At 42.3% G+C, this 25,140-nt stretch overlaps 1 protein-coding gene across 3 annotated transcripts in view; it reads right to left on the reverse strand.

Moving 5' to 3' along the window:
* Positions 1-25,140, reverse strand: part of LOC139548773 (membrane-associated phosphatidylinositol transfer protein 3-like) — a 190,908-nt gene that overhangs the window by 9,145 nt on the left and 156,623 nt on the right. For all 3 annotated transcript variants that reach the window (XM_071358600.1, XM_071358599.1, XM_071358601.1), the window contains 2 exons: positions 8,993-9,141; positions 6,610-6,726 (listed from right to left, as the gene is read on the reverse strand). In XM_071358600.1, coding sequence (XP_071214701.1) covers positions 6,610-6,726; positions 8,993-9,141 — 266 coding nt within the window. The remainder of the gene's footprint in view (positions 1-6,609; positions 6,727-8,992; positions 9,142-25,140) is intronic.

Consider the following 25,140-nt stretch of genomic DNA (forward strand, 5'->3'; position numbering starts at 1 on the left):
AAGGGTTGTACCTGGAACCAAAAAGGGTTGTACCTGGAACCAAAAAGGGTTGTACCTGGAACCAAAAAGATTTACCCTATGGGGACAGCCGAAGAACCCTTTTGGAACGCTCTTTTCTAAGAGTGTATTACGTATATAGTGCACTACTTTTGACCAGAGACCTATGATCCCTGGTCATATGTAGTGCACTATAAAGGGAATAGGGTGCCATTTGGGACTCCGTATTTGTCTTTCATTACTTTCTGCATCACTCCTCCTCAGACGTAGTGTTTACATCGGCAGGAGGAAATGGGATGTCAAAAGAAGGATGAAAAATAGCCCTATTTTTCAATTTATCCCTGTTTTGATGCATCACATTTGAAACGTGTGGTGAAGGAGTCTCAGAAGTGTGCACTACAAGACCTTACCAAAAGAGGTAAGGTCAAATCTCCATGAAGCCTGGCTACAGTAGCAGTGTGGTTCTGGTTCCCCTTCACTACATCTCATTTCAAAGAGCAGGATGAATAACCCTAAATGAGCTGAGCTAAGGAGAAATCGTCTAACTCCACATGGCACCCTATTCAATATGTAGTGCACACTACTTTTGACAAGGGCCCATATGGCTCTAGTCAAAAGTAGTGCACTACATAGGGAATAGCGTTCCATTTGGGACACAAACCAACTTCATTGCTGAGCTGGTAGGATATTAATGTCAAATGAAAGCAGAGGAGTTTGCAGATGTAGTTCCCTGGCTCTGTTACAGTAATGCCATGCTGCGTTACCTCAGTCATAACATAAGTTATAACCACAGGTGGTTGGTGATAGAGTAATTGGGGACAGGTTTGACTGAAAGAAACTTTCAGGAACACTTAGAGGGTAATTTCTAAGGGTTGTAGCGCTATAGGTGCGAGAGTGTGTCAAACATATTTTTGCTATTTTCACAACTGGAATTATGGGAGCAGTAGCTGGCGGTGGCGCAAAAGGGCTGGGTTTTGATGAATAAACAAGGTGTGTGTGTGTCGAGGGTTGACGCCTCACTGGCTAATCAGAACATACTCAATGGCTAAATATGTGGTTGCTTCAAGTTGTTTATTTACGTATTGTGTTTTCATCAACTCCAATTCAAGTGTTAGTCCGCTATAGCCTCGTGGGTTAAATAGCCAGCCCCATATTCGTTACATATATTGAAATGTTTACAGTCCACAATGTTCTAATTGCATTGCTTCAATATGGAACTACATTGTTAAACATCGGTTATAGCATTCACACTGATACAGGTCAAACACAGTCTGGACATGGACATGCCAAACATAGTCAATAAGCAAGATTAAATTCACTAGGCTATTGATAAGGTCTAAAAAGTATATAATTCTAATAAACAAATTAAACAACAAGTTGTTTAAAATAGGCTATGTCTAAATACAGTTACAGGCACCATGATTCCTCCCCGTGGGCATATAATACAGTCAAGGCACCTTAGACTATGGAGGGTTTTACACACATCCAAACTTTTCACAGGAGCTGGATAAAGATCCAATATAAAGAGAAAGATGTTATACTGCTCCCAAATGTAATGTTTTATAAACATTACCAAACCATCTTCTTCAGAAATAGCAGCCAAAATTGCATTGCATTCGACGCCCGTATGTTTTCTCAACCTAAATCCATGGATGGTGAATCTTTCTAGTAAGTTTGGTTTCTTATCTAATTAAATGGAAAACAATCAATCTGTATTTTAAAACAACAACAATATTTCTAAATATACTGAACAAAAATACAAACGCAACATGCAACAATTTCAAATATTTTATTGAGTTACAGCTCATATCAGGAAATCAGTTAAATGAAATAAATAAATGAGGCCCTAGTTTATGGATTTCACATGACTGGGAATACGGATATGCCTCTGTTGGTCACAAATACCAACAAAAAAAATGGGCCTCACAATGGGCCTCACAATGGGCCTCACAATGGGCCTCACAATGGGCCTCACGATCTCATGCATTCAAACTGTCAAAACCCATTGTGAAGCCGGTTGGACGTAATGCCAAATTCTCTAAAACGACGTTGGAGGCAGTTTATGGCAGAGAAATTAATATTTCATTATCTGGGAACAACTCTGGTGAACATTCCTGCAGTCAGCATGCGAATTGAACGCTCCCTCAAAACTTGAGACATCTGTGCCATTGTGTTGTGTTGGTGCACCTGTGTAATGATCATGCTGTATAATCAGCTTCTTTATATGCCACACCTGTCAGGTGGATGGATTATTTTGGCAAAGAGAAATGATGACTAACAGGGATGTAAAGAAATTTGTGCACAACATTTGAGAGAAATAGGCTTTTTGTAGATATGGAACATTTCTGGTATCTTTTATTTCATCTCATGAAACATGAGACCAACACTTTACATGTTGTGTTTATATTTTTGTTCAGTGTAGGATTGGCTCATAAGCGTGATATCACAAATCACATCTCTCGTATTATGAGCATAAAAGGCAATGTGTGCACACATGGGCCTAAGGTCTCTTCGGCAGGAGGCATGGATGTTTGTCTTATCCATTGAAGATGGTTTATTAAACACTATACAGTAACCCTACAATAGACCTAGTTATAACATACAGTAACCCTACAATAGACCTAGTTATAACATACAGTAACCCTACAATAGACCTAGTTATAACATACAGTAACCCTACAATAGACCTAGTTATAACATACAGTAACCCTAAAATAGACCTAGTTATAACATACAGTAACCCTAAAATAGACCTAGTTATAACATACAGTAACCCTACAATAGACCTAGTTATAACATACAGTAACCCTACAATAGACCTAGTTATAACATACAGTAACCCTAAAATAGACCTAGTTATAACATACAGTAACCCTACAATAGACCTAGTTATAACATACAGTAACCCTAAAATAGACCTAGTTATAACATACAGTAACCCTACAATAGACCTAGTTATAACATACAGTAACCCTAAAATAGACCTAGTTATAACATACAGTAACCCTAAAATAGACCTAGTTATAACATACAGTAACCCTACAATAGACCTAGTTATAACATACAGTAACCCTAAAATAGACCTAGTTATAACATACAGTAACCCTAAAATAGACCTAGTTATAACATACAGTAACCCTACAATAGACCTAGTTATAACATACAGTAACCCTACAATAGACCTAGTTATAACATACAGTAACCCTACAATATACCTAGTTATAACATACAGCAACCCTACAATAGACCTAGTTATAACATACAGTAACCCTAAAATAGACCTAGTTATAACATACAGTAACCCTACAATAAACCTAGTTATAACAAACAGTAACCCTACAATAAACCTAGTTATAACATTCAGTAACCCTACAATAGACCTAGTTATAACATACAGTAACCCTAAAATAGACCTAGTTATAACATACAGTAACCCTAAAATAGACCTAGTTATAACATACAGTAACCCTACAATAGACCTAGTTATAACATACAGTAACCCTACAATAGACCTAGTTATAACATACAGTAACCCTAGAATAGACCTAGTTATAACATACAGTAACCCTACAATATACCTAGTTATAACATACAGCAACCCTACAATAGACCTAGTTATAACATACAGTAACCCTAAAATAGACCTAGTTATAACATACAGTAACCCTACAATAGACCTAGTTATAACAAACATACAGTAACCCTACAATAGACCTAGTTATAACATACAGTAACCCTAAAATAGACCTAGTTATAACATACAGTAACCCTACAATAAACCTAGTTATAACAAACAGTAACCCTACAATAAACCTAGTTATAACATTCAGTAACCCTACAATAGACCTAGTTATAACATACAGTAACCCTACAATAGACCTAGTTATAACATACAGTAACCCTACAATAGACCTAGTTATAACATACAGTAACCCTACAATAGACCTAGTTATAACATACAGTAACCCTACAATAGACCTAGTTATAACATACAGTAACCCTACAATAGACCTAGTTATAACATACAGTAACCCTACAATAGACCTAGTTATAACATACAGTAACCCTACAATAAACCTAGTTATAACATACAGTAACCCTACAATAGACCTAGTTATAACATACAGTAACCCTACAATAGACCTAGTTATAACATACAGTAACCCTACAATAGACCTAGTTATAACATACAGTAACCCTAAAATAGACCTAGTTATAACATACAGTAACCCTACAATAAACCTAGTTATAACATACAGTAACCCTACAATAGACCTAGTTATAACAAACATGTAGCCTATCTAGTTTGTTTTTATTGGCTTCAACATGGAAATATTTGACTACACACGTTGCATTCACATTTTGAAAATGCACTGCGTGTTCGAGCCATGGACAATTGAACATTGCCCAAACGTTATAATAAGATAAGCCTACCATCGCTAATTATATGGCCTGTTACTGACTTTACCACGTGAATGGTAAACAAACAAACAGTCAAATAGCCTAGGCTACAAGTGGAGACAGCACCAAGAACAGTGATTGGAATTCCTGCGATTTGACTGTTTGGTTACAAAATCTAAAGGAAAAACAATAATCAGTATATTTTAATATCTTGATGTTCCTAAACAGACTTCCTACAGTCACTGAAACCTTTCATTCAGTGGGCATCACACACATACCTAATGAAGAACAAGCTGCATGGACAAAAATAATATCCAATTCAAAGAAAAAACAGGAATGTGAGGAACTGTATCAAGGTCTACGTAATACTCTTACAATATAGCTCCATGAGCCTAGTTTGAGCACACTAACATACTATATGGTGTAGACTGATGTGGTAGTCCCTGTATCATGAATAGTGGGACCCCAGCTAATGTCATCTAATGAAGCAATTAAACATTTCCAGACACAACGCAATTTGCATTTTGATTAAGTTTGTCAATAATTAATCTTTGCCAGTACTGAGCCATGCTGAAGCTGTGGCATCTCAGCATGACACACACACACACACACACACACACACACACACACACACACACACACACACACACACACACACACACACACACACACACACACACACACACACACACACACACACACACACACACACACACACACACACACACACACACACACACACACACACACACACACACACTTCTACACACTGGCATGCCTGCAGCACTGTCTGTGAATAGGCTGAAAGGCCAGATTGATTCTAATATCTGGACATTTGCCACATGTCTCTACTACAGGTCACTGCTGAATCTCTCTGCATGAATGTCTGTCTTATGAGAAAAAAGCAGAACATATCGCTATCACACCGGGTGCGTGGTGAGTTCACCTTGCCCTCAGACACACTGAGAGGAGGAGATGGAGAAGAGAGGCAGACCCCTGTCTTACAGCGGTGGCCCCACTCCATCAGTGACAAAGAGCCCCTTACCAGGATAGTGAACTGAAGTCACAGCGTCACTGATGCCAGGCAGGGCCCTCTGAATGGTATCACTTTTCCCTGGATGAGCTGGCAGTGCCCAGATGAAGTCTATACAGGGCACCAGGAGACTGTATAACAGTACGGCTATAACAGATATCATATTCCGGTCATGTTCTCCAAGCTGCTCCTCCTCCAGCTGTTGCTCCTCTACCACTTACACAAGAGACAGATCACAGGCTTGGAGGCTGGAGCAGAGCATGTAAGACACAGTCCAATAAAACCTATGTCCAGTTTCCTTAAATATACTGTGGATAGGTTCCAGTGGGCCACGCAGTACATCATATAACAGGACAAAAGCCCATTGTTATTGAATTATTTGCTTTGAATATACTGTTACTAAAAGATGTCCCAGAAATAGACTGGGCTGACCTTTCAGCATGGCAGTAGTCATGTTGTCTTTTATGCTGGAGCATCAGGTAATTGTTTTGTTGTGCTAGCATCAATGATCGAAGATGAAACAGTCTTTTTTCCGACATTCTAGTCTCAGCCCACACACTGACACACAAGCAACAATTGCAAATAAATTGCCCATTTAGTGTCTGTGTATTTTAATGTTAATCTATAGGAGACCAAGGCTATTGAGGCAAACATGTTTCAAGCTGTGAAAAGATGTGTGAAGCTGATGGTAAAAGTGTGTGCATAAGTGTGTGTGTGTGTGTGTGTGTGTGTGTGTGTGTGTGTGTGTGTGTGTGTGTGTGTGTGTGTGTGTGTGTGTGTGTGTGTGTGTGTGTGTGTGTGTGTGTGTGTGTGTGCGCGCACACGTCCTTATCGCTTTGTCTCTGACTGAGATACAATTATAAAATGTTTGAACGTCTCGAGCGGACTTCAACTAAAGATGATTCAATATTTATTGGAATTTCCTCATAAAGCGATTGAACGTACTACAAATGGCTTCTTTCTGCAATACAAACAGTAGTCCCAAATCTGTCCCAAATGGGACCCTATTCTCTATATAGCGCACTTCTTTTATCCAGAGCCCTGGTCAAAAGCAGTGCACTATATAGGGAATAGGGTGCCATTTCGGACATAGCCATAGAATCAACAGTGTGGGGCTAAAACACTTCCTACTGAACTGTCCTTTATCTTCCATTAATAAGTCATGTTGGTTTCCTCACCTTCAGTTTGACATGCGTCCTCCTGCGAAGCCACTTCTCCCGTGGGCTGGATGGAGAGAAGGGGTCTGAGTCCTTGCTGTCAGCTTCCTGGGCCTTCACACTGTCGCATCGTATGAGCTACATGAACACACACACAAGCACGCACACAGTCCATTAATCCACCGCTGGCTTAGTCCACTCAGTATGACGGCACTTCTCAAACAGAATCCCTAGTCTACATTTAGGCACCTGATGCACATTTATCAGTGGAGTGTCACACGACCTACAGACAAAACAATTATATGGAATACTCATCCTCTGGTGCTCAAACACACTTTAGAGAGAATGAAACAAGGACTGTCATTATCTTGAGGCGTACACAGTCACAGATGCTAACTGGAGCTCATTTGTCAAGAGGAAGATTGAGGTGTATTAACAGGATAGCTAGAGGATGATCCGCTATGGAGTGGACGCTATGTACATTTAATCTCAGAAGTTGAGAAGAAAAACCTGTCTATCTTTAGCCTAATCAATGTGTAGCCAGGCTAATGAAACAGCAGGGCTAATGATGTGTTTCCAAAGAGTAGAGGAGAGGAGAGGAGAGGAGAGGAGAGGAGAGGAGAGGTCGCAGTGAGAGAAGGAGCTCTACTCCATGACTGTATTAACGAGATCCCAGTTTAAGATTCAACCTCTTATTACACAGCAATTATGTAAGAATAGGTAATTGATTTCACTAGACCAGCCATTAAGTACAGTACAGTAAATAAATGAAAAGGGCAGTAAGTTTGTGCGAACCACTGGAAGTAAGCTTGATGCGAATCATAAGGTCCGTATCCATTTCCATGATAGGATATCGATTGGAGCTGAAACCCACTGATCCAAGATAACAATCAGTCAGTTTATTATCTTCATGGCAGAGATAGATAATACATCTTATTTCCTGTGTACTCTCTGATTCCCCTCACGTCACTCTCCCACACAAAAGACTGAGGTTCCGCAGCAGCCAACACCATGGGTGCACTTTCCAAATAGCACCTTATTCCCTATATCGAGCACTACTTTTAACCAGAGCCCTATGGGTCCTGGTCAAAAGTAGTGCACTATATAGGGAATAGGGTGCAATTTGAGACACAACCCCTTACTGTATTGGGAGGGTGCTCTGGTCTCTTCTCCTTAAAGTATGTGGACACCCCTTCAAATTAGTGGATTCAGCTATTTCAGCCACACCGGTTGCTGACAGGTGTATAAAATCGAGCACACAACCATGCAATCACCATAAAAAAATATCTGCCCTTTCCCACCTGGACAAAAGGAACACCTATGTGAGAATGCTGTTCATTGACTACAGCTCAGCGTTCAACACCATAGTGCCCACAATTCCCCCTCAGGAGACTGAAAAGATTTGACATGGGTCCCAAGATCTTCAAAATGTTCTACAGCTGCACCATCGAGAGCATCCTGACCGGTTGCATCACCGCCAGGTATGGCAACTGCTCGGCATCCGACCGTAAGCGCTACAGAGGATAGTGCGTACGGCCCAGTACATCACTGGGGCCAAGCTTCCTGCCATCCAGGACCTATATACTAGGTGGTGTCAGAGGAAGGCCCAAAAAATCGTCAAAGACTCCAGAACAATTAATAAAATGGCTAACCGGACTATTTGCATTGACCCCCCCATGTTTTTACACTGCTGTTAATCACTGTTTATGCATAGTCACTTTACCCCTACCCACATGCACAAATTACCTCAGCTAACCTGTACCCTTGCACAATGACTCGGTATCGATGTTCCATTTTATTAAATGTTTTACTTTAGTTTATTTAGTAAACAACCCCATTGAAAGCCTTTGGGATGAATTGGAACTCCAACTACGAGTCAGGCCTAATAATGGACGACCTCACTAATGGTCTTGTGGCTGAATGGAAGCAAGTCTCCGCAGCAATATTCCAACATCTAGTGGAAAGCCTTCTCAGAAGAGTGGAGGCTGTTATATTAGCAAACAGAGGACCAACTCCATATTAATGCTCATGATTTTGGAGTGAGATTTTCAACGAGCAGGTGTCCACATACCTTTAGCCATGTAGTATATCTCATTGCTCTCTAATGACAATGTTAAAAGGCTGTCACTGGTCAGATGGGTTTTAATTGGACACGACACACTGGCTGGTTTTATTCAATCTGCGAGTGTCTGAAGATATCACGAGCAGATCCACACACACCTCCGACATACACGTAATACACACACACACCCTCACACACACATATGCATGCAGGCATGCAAGCACACACAGCCACAATCCCCAGCACAAATAATGACTGTTGGTATACAGTATCTGAATTCTAGGCTCAATAGTCACGAGAACCACAAACACACACATATACATATGGAGGGGTGGGTGTTACCTGTCGGAGCAGAAACGCAGCTACATCAGTGGACTCCCAATAGGAGGCATGAAAGAGATGAGGCAGTGCCACGGTGGGGAAGGAGGTCAACACGTCTGGACAGTACAGAGAATAGTCCAACCTCTTAGAGCCCCACCAGCTACTGGAAACTGAGGCACACACACATGCGCACACACACACACACACACACACACACACACACACACACACACACACACACACACACACACACACACACACACACACACACACACACACACACACACACACACACACACACACACACACACACACACACAGAGAGAGAGCGAGAGAGAGAGAGAGAGAGAGAGAGACACACAGAAGGGGGAGAATGAACACAGGAATATCAAGATAATAAGGTTTTCTTGGAGTTATTTGAAGTGATTTGTGGATACTAATGGTATTATTCATCTGGTCTTTTAGGCACCACAGTATTAGCAATAGAAGTAGGTTAATCTGAGGTAAAATCTGGGGAGGCTGGCTATATGTACCCACCGTAGATAATTGATTAAATAATGTATAGAGCGTAGCCCCAATGTGTCCTTTTCCTCTGATCCTAATGAGCAGTCTCCACCTCTCAATTCAATTCAATTCAATTCAATTCAATTCAAGGGGCTTTATTGGCATGGGAAACATGTGTTAACATTGCCAAAGCAAGTGAGGTAGATAATATACAAAAGTCAAATAAACAATAAAAATGAACAGTAAACATTACACATACAGACGTTTCAAAACAATAAAGACATTACAAATGTCATATTATATATATGCAGTGTTGTAACAATGTACAAATGGTTAAAGCACACAAGTTAAAATAAATAAACATAAATATGGGTTGTATTTACAATGGTGTTTGTTCTTCACTGGTTGCCCTTTTCTTGTGGCAACAGGTCACAAATCTTGCTGCTGTGATGGCACACTGTGGAATTTCACCCAGTAGATATGGGAGTTTATCAAAATTGGATTTGTTTTCGAATTCTTTGTGGATCTGTGTAATCTGAGGGAAATATGTCTCTCTAATATGGTCATACATTGGGCAGGAGGTTAGGAAGTGCAGCTCAGTTTCCACCTCATTTTGTGGGCAGTGAGCACATAGCCTGTCTTCTCTTGAGAGCCATGTCTGCCTACGGCGGCCTTTCTCAATAGCAAGGCTATGCTCACTGAGTCTGTACATAGTCAAAGCTTTCCTTAAGTTTGGGTCAGTCACAGTGGTTAGGTATTCTGCCACTGTATACTCTCTGTTTAGGGCCAAATAGCATTCTAGTTTGCTCTGTTTTTTTGTTAATTCTTTCCAATGTGTCAAGTAATTATCTTTTTGTTTTCTCATGATTTGGTTGGGTCTAATTGTGCTGTTGTCCTGGGGCTCTGTGGGGTGTGTTTGTGTTTGTAAACAGAGCCCTAGGACCAGCTTGTTTAGGGGACTCTTCTCCAGGTTCATCTCTCTGTAGGTGATGGCTTTGTTATGGAAGGTTTGGGAATCGCTTCCTTTTAGGTGGTTTTAGAATTTAACGGCTCTTTTCTGGGTTTTGATAATTAGTGGGTATCGGCCTAATTCTGCTCTGCATGCATTATTTGGTGTTCTACGTTGTACACGGAGGATATTTTTGCAGAATTCTGCATGCAGAGTCTCAATTTGGTGTTTGTCCCATTTTGTGAAATCTTGGTTGGTGAGCGGACCCCAGACCTCACAACTATGACTGATTCAAGTATTTTTAGCCAGATCCTAATTGGTATGTTGAAATTTATGTTCCTTTTGATGGCATAGAATGCCCTTCTTGCCTTGTCTCTCAGATCGTTCACAGCTCTGTGGAAGCTACCTGTGGTGCTGATGTTTAGGCCGAGGTATGTATAGTTTTTTGTGTGCTCTAGGGCAACGGTGTCTAGATGGAATTTGTGGTCCTGGCGACTGGACCTTTTTTGGAACACCATTATTTTGGTCTTACTGAGATTTACTGTCAGGGCCCAGGTCTGACAGAATCTGTGCAGAAGATCTAGGTGCTGCTGTAGGCCCTCCTTGGTTGGTGACAGAAGCACCAGATCATCAGCAAACAGTAGACATTTGACTTCGGATTCTAGTAGGGTGAGACCGGGTGCTGCAGACTGTTCTAGTGCCCGCGCCAATTCGTTGATATATATGTTGAAGAGGGTGGGGCTTAAGCTGCATCCCTGTCTCACCCCACGACCCTGTGTGAAGAAATGTGTGTGTTTTTTGCCAATTTTAACCGCACACTTGTTGTTTGTGTACATGGATTTTATGATGTCGTATGTTTTACCCCCAACACCACTTTCCATCAATTTGTATAGCAGACCCTCATGCCAAATTGAGTCGAAGGCTTTTTTGAAATCAACAAAGCATGAGAAGACTTTGCCTTTGTTTTGGTTTGTTTGGTTGTCAATTAGGGTGTGTAGGGTGAATACATGGTCTGTTGTACGGTAATTTGGTAAAAAGCCAATTTGACATTTGCTCAGTACATTGTTTTCATTGAGGAAATGTACGAGTCTGCTGTTAATGATAATGCAGAGTATTTTCCCAAGGTTACTGTTGACGCATATTCCACGGTAGTTATTGGGGTCAAATTTGTCTCCATTTTTGTGGATTGGGGTGATCAGTCCTTGGTTCCAAATATTGGGGAAGATGCCAGAGCTAAGGACGATGTTAAAGAGTTTTAATATAGCCAATTGGAATTTGTTGTCTGTATATTTGATCATTTCATTAAGGATACCATCAACACCACAGGCCTTTTTGGGTTGGAGGGTTTTTATTTTGTCCTGTAACTCATTCAAGGTAATTGGAGAATCCAGTGGGTTCTGGTAGTCTTTAATAGTTGATTCTAGGATTTGTATTTGATCATGTATATGTTTTTGCTCTTTATTCTTTGTTATAGAGCCAAAAAGATTGGAGAAGTGGTTTACCCATACATCTCCATTTTGGATAGATAATTCTTCGTGTTGTTGTTTGTTTAGTGTTTTCCAATTTTCCCAGAATTGGTTAGAGTCTATGGATTCTTCAATTACATTGAGCTGATTTCTGACGTGCTGTTCCTTCTTTTTCCGTAGTGTATTTCTGTATTGTTTTAGTGATTCACCATAGTGAAGGCGTAGACTCAGGTTTTCCGGGTCTCTATGTTTTTGGTTGGACAGGTTTCTCAATTTATTTCTTAGATTTTTGCATTCTTTATCAAACCATTTGTCATTGTTGTTCATTTTCTTCGGTTTTCTATTTGAGATTTTTAGATTTGATAGGGAAGCTGAGAGGTCAAATATACTGTTAAGATTTTCTACTGCCAAGTTTACACTGACCACACCTCTCTCTGTCTCTCTCTACCTCTTTCTATGCTTCTTTCTCTCTCTCTCTGTCTCTCTCTACCTCTTTCTCTCTCTCTGTGCTTCTTTCTCTCTCTCTGTGTGCTTCTTTCTTTCTCTCTCTATGCTTCTTTCTCTCTCTCTCTATGCTTCTCTCTCTCTCTGTCTCTCTCTACCTCTTTCTCTCTCTCTGTGCTTCTTTCTCTCTCTCTCTATGCTTCTTTCTCTCGCTCTCTCTCTGTCTCTCTCTACCTCTTTCTCTCTCTCTATGCTTCTTTCTCTCTCAAATTCAAATTCAAATTCAAGCTGCTTTATTGGCATGAAAAACATTGTGTCAATATTGCCAAAGCAACAATGTATACAATATACATTGTAATACAATTAAAACAATGACAAATAATAATATAGAATGGCAGTAAATAATAATACAAAATTAAATATAAAAAATAGTAACAATAAAATGGTAACAGTCAATAGTCGAATGTAATGTATGGTGTAATGCACCACTACCACCACCACTATCATTAAACTGCTATCATTACCATTACCACCCATACCATTACTATTTGGAATGATAAACAACAATAATAATACTAATAACAATAACAGTAATAACAATAACAGTCATAATAAGTAAGTTACTGCTTACTATGCAGATGTTATTATTCAGTGTCCCTCAGGCTATGGCAAGCAAATACATATTTGGCTGCAAGAGGAGCCATTGCTCCTTCGCCCATGAGTATTTTTAGTTTTTCCTCTGGGTTTAATAAGTTAAAATTTGGAATAAATGTAGTCATTTCTGTGAATAATGAATCTCTTGGTGAGGAATATTTATCACAGTAAAGGAGAAAGTGCATCTCTGTTTCTACCTCCCCTGTCGTGCAGTGACCACATACACGCTCCTCTTTGGGTAGCCATGTCTTTTTATGTCTGCCGGTTTCTATTGCCAATCGGTGGTCACTCAGCCTGTACTTGGTAAGGATCTGTCTCTGCTTCGAATCTCTGACAGAGTAGAGATATTCAGCCAATTCATATTCTCTGTTTAGGGTCAGATAGCAATTTAGTCGGCTTTGGGATTTTGTTTCGTTTTTCCAATGTTGTAAATATGAGTCCTTTGATTGGTTCATGATTTTGTTTATTGGAATTCTTTCTTTTGAAGCAGTGCCGGTGTCAGCTTGGTTGGTTAGGTCCAACACCAGCTGACTGAGAGGGCTCGTTTCTGGGCTCAGTTCTTGGGTTTGAAGTGCTTTAAATTGCAGACTCGAATTTGGACTTGAATTTAGATGTAGCCAAAATTTTAATGATCTTTTCTGTATTTTCATTATTACTGGAAAGCGGCCCAATTCTGCCCTACATGCATTAGTTGGTGTATTTCTCTGGACTTGTAGGATTTTCCGACAGAATTCTGCATGTAGGGTTTCAATTGGATGTTTGTCCCACATTTTAAAGTCCAGTTTATTGAGTGGCCCCCAAACCTCACTTCCGTAAAGAGCTATTGGTAGGATTACACTGTCAAATATTTTGGTCCAAATTCTAATTGGGATGTTGATTTTGAATAATTTCATTTTTATTGCATACAATGCTCTGCGGGCTTTTTCTTTGAGTGCATTCACTGCCATATTAAAGTTTCCCGATGCAGATATGGTCAGACCAAGGTAGGTGTAATTTTTTGTGTGTTCAATTATGGTGTTGTTCAGGGTGAATTTATATTTGTGTTTCTGACATCTGTTTTGTTTTTGGAAAATCATGATTTTAGTTTTTGGGAAATTTACTGCCAGGGCCCAATTATGGCAATATTGCTCTAGAATATTAATGTTCTGTTGAAGACCTTCTTTGGTTGGTGATAGATGATCTCTCTCTCTCTCTCCCTCTACATCTCTCTCTCTCTCTCTATGCTTCTCTCTCTCTCTGTCTCTCTCTACCTCTTTCTCTCTCTCTCTCTCTCTCTCTCTCTCTGTCTCTCTCTACCTCTTTCTTTCTCTCTCTCTCTCTCTCTCTCTGTCTCTCTCTACCTCTTTCTCTCTCTCTGTGCTTCTTTCTCTCTCTCTCTATGCTTCTTTCTCTCACTCTCTCTCTGTCTCTCTCTACCTCTTTCTCTCTCTACCTCTTTCTCTCTCTCTGTGCTTCTTTCTCTCTCTCTCTCTATGTTTCTTTCTCTCTCTGTCTCTATGTTTCTTTCTCTCTCTCTCTCTGTGCTTCTTTCTCTCTCTCTCTCTATGCTTCTTTCTCTCTCTCTCTATGCTTCTCTCTCTCTCTCTCTCTGTGCTTCTTTCTCTCTCTCTCTCTATGCTTATTTCTCTCTCTCTCTGTCTGTCTCTCTCTACCTCTTTCTCTCTCTCTCTGTGCTTCTTTCTCTCTGTCTCTCTCTACCTCTTTCTCTCTCTCTCTATGTTTCTTTCTCTCTCTCTCTCTCTGTGCTTCTTTCTCTCTCTCTCTCTGTGCTTCTTTCTATCTCTCTCTCTGTGCTTCTTTCTCTCTCTCTCTTTCTCTCTACCTCTACCTCTACCTCTACATCTACCTCTCTCTCTACCTCTCTCTCTACCTCTCTCTCTACCTCTACCTATGCTTCTTTCTCTCTACCTCTACCTCTTTCTCTCTCTCTATGCTTCTTTCTCTCTACCTCTACCTCTCTCTCTCTCTACCTCTTTCTCTATGATTCTTTCTCTCTACCTCTACCTCTACCTCTACCTCTCTCTCTCTACCTCTACCTCTTTCTCTCTCTCTATGCTTCTTTCTCTCTACCTCTACCTCTACCTCTCTCTCTCTCTACCTCTTTCTCTATGCTTCTTTCTCTCTACCTCTACCTCTTTCTCTCTCTCTATGCTTCTTTCTCTCTACCTCTACCTCTTTCTCTATGCTTCTTTCTACCTCTACCTCTTTCTCTATGCTTCTTTCTACCTCTACCTCTACCTCTACCTCTTTCTCTATGCTTCTTTCTACCTCTACCTCTACCTCTACCTCTTTCTATGCTTCTTTCTACCTCTACCTCTACCTCTTTCTCTATGCTTCTTTCTACCTCTACCTCTACCTCTACCTCTTTCTCTATGCTTCTTTCTACCTCTACCTCTACCTCTTTCTCTATGCTTCTTTCTACCTCTACCTCTCTCTCGCTCTACCTCTCTCTACCTCTACCTCTACCTCTTTCTCTATGCTTCTTTCTACCTCTACCTCTACCTCTTTCTCTATGCTTCTTTCTACCTCTACCTCTACCTCTTTCTCTATGCTTCTTTCTACCTCTACCTCTACCTCTCTGTCCCTACCTCTACCTCTACCTCTTTCTCTATGCTTCTTTCTACCTCTACCTCTACCTCTCTCTCTCTCTACCTCTCTCTACCTCTACCTCTACCTCTTTCTCTATGCTTCTTTCTACCTCTACCTCTACCTCTTTCTCTATGCTTCTTTCTACCTCTACCTCTACCTCTTTCTCTATGCTTCTTTCTACCTCTACCTCTTTCCCTATGCTTCTTTCTACCTCTACCTCTACCTCTACACCTCTACCTCTACCTCTTTCTCTATGCTTCTTTCTCTCTACCTCTACCTCTACCTCTCTCTACCTCTACCTCTACCTCTCTCTCTACCTCTCTCTCTACCTCTACCTCTTTCTCTATGCTTCTTTCTCTCTACCTCTACCTCTTTCTCTCTCTCTATGCTTCTTTCTATCTACCTCTACCTCTACCTCTCTCTCTCTACCTCTCTCTCTCTACCTCTACCTCTTTCTCTATGCTTCTTTCTACCTCTACCTCTTTCTCTATGCTTCTTTCTACCTCTACCTCTACCTCTCTCTCTCTACCTCTACCTCTACCTCTTTCTCGATGCTTCTTTCTCTCTACCTCTACCTCTACCTCTCTCTCTCTACCTCTACCTCTACCTCTCTCTCTCTCTACCTCTACCTCTACCTCTTTCTCTATGCTTCTTTCTCTCTACCTCTACCTCTACCTCTTTCTCTCTCTCTATGCTTCTTTCTCTCTACCTCTACCTCTCTCTCTCTACCTCTACCTCTCTCTCTCTACCTCTACCTCTCTACCTCTTTCTCTATGCTTCTTTCTCTCTACCTCTACCTCTTTCTCTCTCTCTATGCTTCTTTCTCTCTACCTCTACCTCTCTCTCTCTACCTCTACCTCTACCTCTCTCTCTCTACCTCTACCTCTTTCTCTATGCTTCTTTCTCTCTACCTCTACCTCTTTCTCTATGCTTATTTCTCTCTACCTCTACCTCTTTCTCTCTCTCTATGCTTCTTTCTCTCTACCTCTACCTCTACCTCTTTCTCTCTCTCTATGCTTCTTTCTCTCTACCTCTACCTCTACCTCTTTCTCTCTCTCTATGCTTCTTTCTCTCTACTTCTACCTCTCTACCTCTACCTCTTTCTCTATGCTTCTTTCTCTCTACCTCTACCTCTACCTCTTTCTCTCTCTCTATGCTTCTTTCTCTCTACCTCTACCTCTCTCTCTCTACCTCTCTACCTCTCTACCTCTCTACCTCTCTACCTCTCTACCTCTCTACCTCTACCTCTTTCTCTCTACCTCTTTCTCTCTACCTCTACCTCTCTACCTCTACCTCTCTACCTCTTTCTCTATGCTTCTTTCTCTCTACCTCTACCTCTACCTCTTTCTCTCTCTCTATGCTTCTTTCTCTCTACCTCTCTACCTCTACCTCTCTCTCTCTACCTCTACCTCTCTACCTCTCTCTCTCTACCCTCTACCTCTACCTCTCTACCTCTACCTCTCTACCTCTTTCTCTATGCTTCTTTCTCTCTACCTCTACCTCTACCTCTTTCTCTCTCTCTATGCTTCTTTCTCTCTACCTCTCTACCTCTACCTCTCTCTCTCTACCTCTACCTCTACCTCTCTACCTCTACCTCTCTACCTCTACCTCTCTACCTCTACCTCTCTACCTCTACCTCTCTACCTCTACCTCTCTACCTCTACCTCTCTACCTCTACCTCTCTACCTCTACCTCTCTACCTCTACCTCTCTACCTCTACCTCTCTACCTCTACCTCTCTACCTCTACCTCTCTACCTCTCTACCTCTCTACCTCTACCTCTACCTCTCTACCTCTACCTCTCTACCTCTACCTCTCTACCTCTTTCTCTATGCTTCTTTCTCTCTACCTCTACCTCTACCTCTACCTCTTTCTCTATGCTTCTTTCTCTCTACCTTTACCTCTACCTCTTTCTCTCTCTCTATGCTTCTTTCTCTCTACCTCTACCTCTACCTCTTTCTCTCTCTCTATGCTTCTTTCTCTCTACCTCTACCTCTTTCTCTCTCTCTATGCTTCTTTCTCTCTACCTCTACCTCTCTACCTCTCTACCTCTACCTCTACCTCTCTACCTCTACCTCTCTACCTCTACCTCTCTACCTCTACCTCTCTACCTCTACCTCTCTACCTCTACCTCTCTACCTCTACCTCTCTACCTCTACCTCTCTACCTCTACCTCTCTACCTCTTTCTCTATGCTTCTTTCTCTCTACCTCTACCTCTACCTCTTTCTCTATGCTTCTTTCTCTCTACCTCTACCTCTACCTCTACCTCTTTCTCTATGCTTCTTTCTACCTCTACCTCTTTCTCTATGCTTCTTTCTCTCTACCTCTACCTCTACCTCTACCTCTTTCTCTATGCTTCTTTCTACCTCTACCTCTTTCTCTATGCTTCTTTCTCTCTACCTCTACCTCTACCTCTTTCTCTATGCTTCTTTCTACCTCTACCTCTTTCTCTATGCTTCTTTCTACATCTACCTCTTTCTCTATGCTTCTTTCTACATCTACCTCTACCTCTCTCTCTCTACCTCTACCTCTTTCTCTATGCTTCTTTCTACCTCTACCTCTCTCTCTCTACCTCTACCTCTTTCTCTATGCTTCTTTCTACCTCTACCTCTACCTCTATGCTTCTTTCTCTCTACCTCTACCTCTATGCTTCTTTCTCTCTACCTCTACCTCTATGCTTCTTTCTCTCTACCTCTACCTCTATGCTTCTTTCTCTCTACCTCTACCTCTATGCTTCTTTCTCTCTACCTCTACCTCTATACCTCTCTACCTCTCTACCTCTACCTCTACCTCTTTTTATTTTATTTATTTAACCTTTATTTAACCAGGTAGGCAAATTGAGAACACGTTCTCATTTACAATTGCGACCTGGCCAAGATAAAGCAAAGCAGTTCGACACATACAACAACACATAGTTACACATGGAGTAAAACAACATATAGTCAATAATACAGTGAAAAAAAAAAAATAAGTCTATATACAATGTGAGCAAGTGAGGTGAGATAAGGGAGGTGAAGGCAAACAAATATATGTATAAATAAATAAAAATATAAAAGGCCATGGAGGCGAAGTGAGTACAACACAGCACGTAAAATAAAAACTAAAAAAAAAAAAAAAAACAATGGAATGGTTGGTTTGCGGTGGAAGAAAGTGCAAAGTAGAGACAGAAATAAAGGGGTGCAAAGGAGCAAAATAAATTAATAAATAAATACAGTAGGTAAAGAGGTAGTTGTTTGGGCTAAATTGTAGATGGGTTATATACAGGTGCAGTAATCTATGAGCTGCTCTGACAGCTGGTGCTTAAAGCTAGTGAGGGAGATAGGTGTTTCCAGTTTCAGAGATTTTTGTAGTTCGTTCCAGTCATTGGCAGCAGAGAACTGGAAGGAGAGGCGTCCAAAGGAAGAATTGGTTTTGGGGGTGACTAGAGAGATATACCTGCTGGAGCGCGTGCTACAGGTAGGTGCTGCTATGGTGACCAGCGAGCTGAGATAAGGGGGGACTTTACCTAGCAGGGTCTTGTAGATGACCTGGAACCAGTGGGTTTGGCGACGAGTATGAAGCGAGGGCCAGCCAACGAGAGTGTACAGGTCGCAGTGGTGGGTAGTATATGGGGCTTTGGTGACAAAACGGATGGCACTGTGATAGACTGCATCCAATTTATTGAGTAGGGTTTTGGAGGCTATTTTGTAAATGACATCACCGAAGTCGAGGATTGGTAGGATGGTCAGTTTTACAAGGGTATGTTTGGCAGCATGAGTAAAGGATGCTTTGTTGCGGAATAGGAAGCCAATTCTAGATTTGACTTTGGATAGGAGATGTTTGATGTGAGTCTGGAAGGAGAGTTTGCAGTCTAACCAGACACCTAGGTATTTGTAGGTGTCCACATATTCTAAGTCAGAGCCGTCCAAAGTAGTGATGTTGGACAGGCGGGCAGGAGCAGGCAGCGATCGGTTGAAGAGCATGCATTTGGTTTTACTTGTATTTAAGAGCAGTTGGAGGCCACGGAAGGAGAGTTGTATGGCATTGAAGCTCGCCTGGAGGGTTGTTAACACAGTGTCAAAAGAAGGGCCAGAAGTATACAGAATAGTGTCGTCTGCGTAGAGGTGGATCAGAGAATCACCAGCAGCAAGAGCGACATCATTGATGTAAACAGAGAAGAGAGTCGGTCCAAGAATTGAACCCTGTGGCACCCCCATAGAGACTGCCAGAGGCCCGGACAACAGACCCTCCGATTTGACACACTGAACTCGATCAGAGAAGTAGTTGGTGAACCAGGCGAGGCAATCATTAGAGAAACCAAGGCTGTCGAGTCTGCCAATGAGGATGTGGTGATTGACAGAGTCAAAGGCCTTGGCCAGGTCAATGAATACGGCTGCACAGTATTGTTTCCTATCGATGGCGGTTACGATATCGTTTATGACCTTGAGCGTGGCTGAGGTGCACCCATGACCAGCTCTGAAACCAGATTGCATTGCGGAGAAGGTGTGGTGGGATTCGAAATGGTCGGTAATCTGTTTGTTGACTTGGCTTTCGAAGACCTTAGAAAGGCAGGGTAGGATAGATATAGGTCTGTAGCAGTTAGGGTCAAGGGTGTCCCCCCCTTTGAAGAGGGGGATAACCGCAGCTGCTTTCCAATCTTTGGGGATCTCAGACGACACGAAAGAGAGGTTGAAGAGGCTAGTAATAGGGGTGGCAACAATTTCAGCAGATAGTTTTAGAAAGAAAGGGTCCAGATTATCTAGCCCGGCTGATTTGTAAGGGTCCAGATTTTGCAGCTCATTTAGAACATCAGCTGACTGTATTTGGGAGAAAGAGAAATGGGGAAGGCTTGGGCGAGTAGCAGAGGGGAGGGCAGTGCTGTTGTCCGGGGTGGGGGTAGCCAGGTGGAAAGCATGGCCAGCCGTAGAAAAATGCTTATTGAAATTCTCGATTATAGTGGATTTGTCGGTGGTGACAGTGTTTCCTATCTTCAGAGCGGTTGGAAGCTGGGACGAGGTGTTCTTATTCTCCATGGACTTTACGGTGTCCCAGAACTTTTTTGAATTTGTGTTGCAGGAAGCAAATTTCTGCTTGAAATAGCTAGCCTTGGCTGTTCTAACTGCCTGTGTATATTGGTTTCTGGCTTCCCTGAAAAGTTGCATATCACGGGGGCTGTTCGATGCTAATGCAGAACGCCATAGGATGTTTTTCTGTTGGTTAAGGGCAGTCAGGTCAGGAGAGAACCAAGGGCTATATCTGTTCCTGGTTCTAAATTTCTTGAATGGGGCATGCTTATTCAAGATGGTGAGGAAGGCATTTTTAAAAAATGACCAGGCATCCTCTACTGACGGGATGAGATCAATATCCTTCCAGGATACCCCGGCCAGGTCGATTAGAAAGGCCTGCTCGCTGAAGTGTTTCAGGGAGCGTTTGACAGTGATGAGTGGAGGTCGTTTGACCGCTGACCCATTACGGATGCAGGCAATGAGGCAGTGATCGCTGAGATCTTGGTTGAAAACAGCAGAGGTGTATTTGGAGGGCAAGTTTGTTAGGATGATATCTATGAGGGTACCCGTGTTTACGGAATTGGGGTGGTACCTGGTAGGTTCATTTATAATTTGTGTGAGATTGAGGGCATCAAGCTTAGATTGTAGGGTGGCTGGGGTGTTGAGCATGTTCAAATTTAGGTCGCCTAGCAGCACGAGCTCTGAAGATAGATGGGGGGCAATCAGTTCACATATAGTGTCCAGAGCACAGCTGGGGGCAGAGGGTGGTCTATAGCAGGCGGCAACGGTGAGAGACTTGTTTTTAGAGAGGTGGATTTTTAAAAGTAGAAGTTCAAATTGTTTGGGAACAGACCTGGATAGTATAACAGAACTCTGCAGGCAGTCTTTGCAGTAGATTGCAACACCGCCCCCTTTGGCCGTTCTATCTTGTCTGAAAATCTTGTAATTGGGGATGAAAATGTCTGAATTTTTGGTGGTCTTTCTAAGCCAGGATTCAGACACGGCTAAAACATCCGGGTTGGCAGAGTGTGCTAAAGCAGTGAACAAAACAAACTTAGGGAGGAGGCTTCTAATGTTAACATGCATGAAGCCAAGGCTATTACGGTTACAGAAGTCATCAAAAGAGAGCGCCTGGGGAATAGGAGTGGAGCCAGGTACTGCAGGGCCTGGATTCACCTCTACATCACCAGAGGAACAGAGGAGGAGTAGGATAAGGGTACGGCTAAAAGCTATGAGAATTGGTCGCCTAGAACTACTAGAGCAGAGAGTAAAAGGAGGTTTCTGGGGGCGATAAAATAGTTTAAAGGAATAATGTACAGACAAAGGTATGGTAGGATGTGAATACAGTGGAGGTAAACCTAGGTATTGAGTGATGATGAGAGAGATATTGTCTCTAGAAACATCATTGAAACCAGGTGATGTCATCGCATATGTGGGTGGTGGAACTGAGAGGTTGGATATGGTATAGAGAGCAGGGCTAGAGTCTCTACAGTGAAATAAGCCAATAAACACTAACCAGAACAGCAATGGACAAGGCATATTTACATTAAGGAGAGGCATGCTAATCGAGTGATCAATAAGGGTCCAGTGAGTAGAGGTTGGTTGGGGTCGTGGCGATCCAGACAGCTGGCCGGGTATATGGCTATCGGTAGCAGCATAGGATGGAGGTCTGTTTGTAGATACCTCGTGCGTTTCCGTCGGTAGGTTAGTGGGGTTCCGTGTAGTGGGGTTCCGTGTGGTAGAGGGGATCAATCCAAATTGGCAAAATAGATATAGTGACCCAAGGAAAAAATAAAATAAATAAATAATAATAATAATAATAGTTGTCCAATATACTTGTTCAAATAGCAGCCGATAAGACAGCTAACGATTAGCGGGCCTCAGATGAGCGTTCAGGTAACGTCGGGACGGAGGTGCCAGTTGGATAAATCCCTCGGGCAGATAACGTCGGCAGTCAGTCGCGGCAGTCAGTCGTGAAGGCCCGGTGGGGTTCCGTATCTGCAGCAGCAACAAAAGAAACGGGTCCGGGTGGTGATGGAACTCCTCAGCTGGCTAGCTCCAGAATGATTAGAGTTTGCTCCGGGGTCGACGTAAGCCAATAGTCACACGGTTTGCAGCTAGCTAGCTGCGAAATCAAGGTACAAGTGTCCAGAGCCTGCGGCTGGAATCCGGGGAAACTGAGAGAAAAAAAAAAGAGTCCCGGAATGCTCCGGTCCGAGTCGCGTTGCACAAAAGTGCCGGTAGATTATCGAGCTAAAGGAATAGCTGATGACCACTAAACGTGGGCAGCTGAAACACCAACGCTAGCCAGCAAACCGGCTAATTTCGGGGCAGCTACAGATTAGCTTCTGGCTAGCTATCGGAGTAGCTTCTGGTTAAGCTTTCAGGCTATCTTCTGAATTAGCCCCTGGCTAGCTTCCACGATGGATTTTCAGATTGAGGTAAGTAATACTTTTGTAATTGGTGAAGCGGGTTGCAGGAAAGCTTTTGCAGGAAAGCTTTTGTAGTTGAGTTCTTGGATAATAAAATAGATAAAAGATATGCGAAGAAAGGTGTAAATATATATATATACAGGACACGAACAATACGGAACAGAAAAAGACGTCTGAACTGCTAAGCCACCTTGGAAACCTCTATACCTCTATACCTCTCTACCTCTACCTCTATACCTCTATACCTCTCTACCTCTATACCTCTCTACCTCTCTACCTCTTTCTCTATGCTTCTTTCTACCTCTACCTCTACCTCTTTCTCTATGCTTCTTTCTACCTCTACCTCTACCTCTCTGTCCCTACCTCTACCTCTACCTCTTTCTCTATGCGTCTTTCTACCTCTACCTCTACCTCTCTCTCTCTCTACCTCTCTCTACCTCTACCTCTACCTCTTTCTCTATGCTTCTTTCTACCTCTACCTCTACCTCTTTCTCTATGCTTCTTTCTACCTCTACCTCTACCTCTTTCTCTATGCTTCTTTCTACCTCTACCTCTTTCCCTATGCTTCTTTCTACCTCTACCTCTACCTCTACACCTCTACCTCTACCTCTTTCTCTATGCTTCTTTCTCTCTACCTCTACCTCTACCTCTCTCTACCTCTACCTCTACCTCTCTCTCTACCTCTACCTCTTTCTCTATGCTTCTTTCTCTCTACCTCTACCTCTTTCTCTCTCTCTATGCTTCTTTCTATCTACCTCTACCTCTACCTCTCTCTCTCTACCTCTCTCTCTCTACCTCTACCTCTTTCTCTATGCTTCTTTCTACCTCTACCTCTTTCTCTATGCTTCTTTCTACCTCTACCTCTACCTCTCTCTCTCTACCTCTACCTCTACCTCTTTCTCGATGCTTCTTTCTCTCTACCTCTACCTCTACCTCTCTCTCTCTACCTCTACCTCTCTCTCTCTCTACCTCTACCTCTACCTCTTTCTCTATGCTTCTTTCTCTCTACCTCTACCTCTACCTCTTTCTCTCTCTCTATGCTTCTTTCTCTCTACCTCTACCTCTCTCTCTCTACCTCTACCTCTCTCTCTCTACCTCTACCTCTCTACCTCTTTCTCTATGCTTCTTTCTCTCTACCTCTACCTCTTTCTCTCTCTCTATGCTTCTTTCTCTCTACCTCTACCTCTCTCTCTCTACCTCTACCTCTCTCTCTCTACCTCTACCTCTACCTCTTTCTCTATGCTTCTTTCTCTCTACCTCTACCTCTACCTCTTTCTCTATGCTTATTTCTCTCTACCTCTACCTCTTTCTCTCTCTCTATGCTTCTTTCTCTCTACCTCTACCTCTACCTCTTTCTCTCTCTCTATGCTTCTTTCTCTCTACCTCTACCTCTACCTCTTTCTCTCTCTCTATGCTTCTTTCTCTCTACTTCTACCTCTCTACCTCTACCTCTTTCTCTATGCTTCTTTCTCTCTACCTCTACCTCTACCTCTTTCTCTCTCTCTATGCTTCTTTCTCTCTACCTCTACCTCTCTCTCTCTACCTCTCTACCTCTCTACCTCTCTACCTCTCTACCTCTCTACTTCTACCTCTCTACCTCTACCTCTACCTCTCTACCTCTTTCTCTATGCTTCTTTCTCTCTACCTCTACCTCTCTACCTCTACCTCTTTCTCTATGCTTCTTTCTCTCTACCTCTACCTCTACCTCTTTCTCTCTCTCTATGCTTCTTTCTCTCTACCTCTCTACCTCTACCTCTCTCTCTCTACCTCTACCTCTCTCTCTCTACCTCTCTCTCTCTACCTCTACCTCTACCTCTCTACCTCTACCTCTACCTCTCTACCTCTTTCTCTATGCTTCTTTCTCTCTACCTCTACCTCTATCTCTCTCTCTATGCTTCTTTCTCTCTACCTCTCTACCTCTACCTCTCTCTCTCTACCTCTACCTCTCTACCTCTACCTCTCTACCTCTACCTCTCTACCTCTCTACCTCTACCTCTCTACCTCTACCTCTCTACCTCTACCTCTCTACCTCTACCTCTCTACCTCTACCTCTCTACCTCTACCTCTCTACCTCTACCTCTCTACCTCTACCTCTCTACCTCTACCTCTCTACCTCTACCTCTCTACCTCTACCTCTCTACCTCTT

Source organism: Salvelinus alpinus, chromosome 22 (assembly GCF_045679555.1).
Source record: "Salvelinus alpinus chromosome 22, SLU_Salpinus.1, whole genome shotgun sequence".
Classification (NCBI taxonomy): domain Eukaryota; kingdom Metazoa; phylum Chordata; class Actinopteri; order Salmoniformes; family Salmonidae; genus Salvelinus; species Salvelinus alpinus.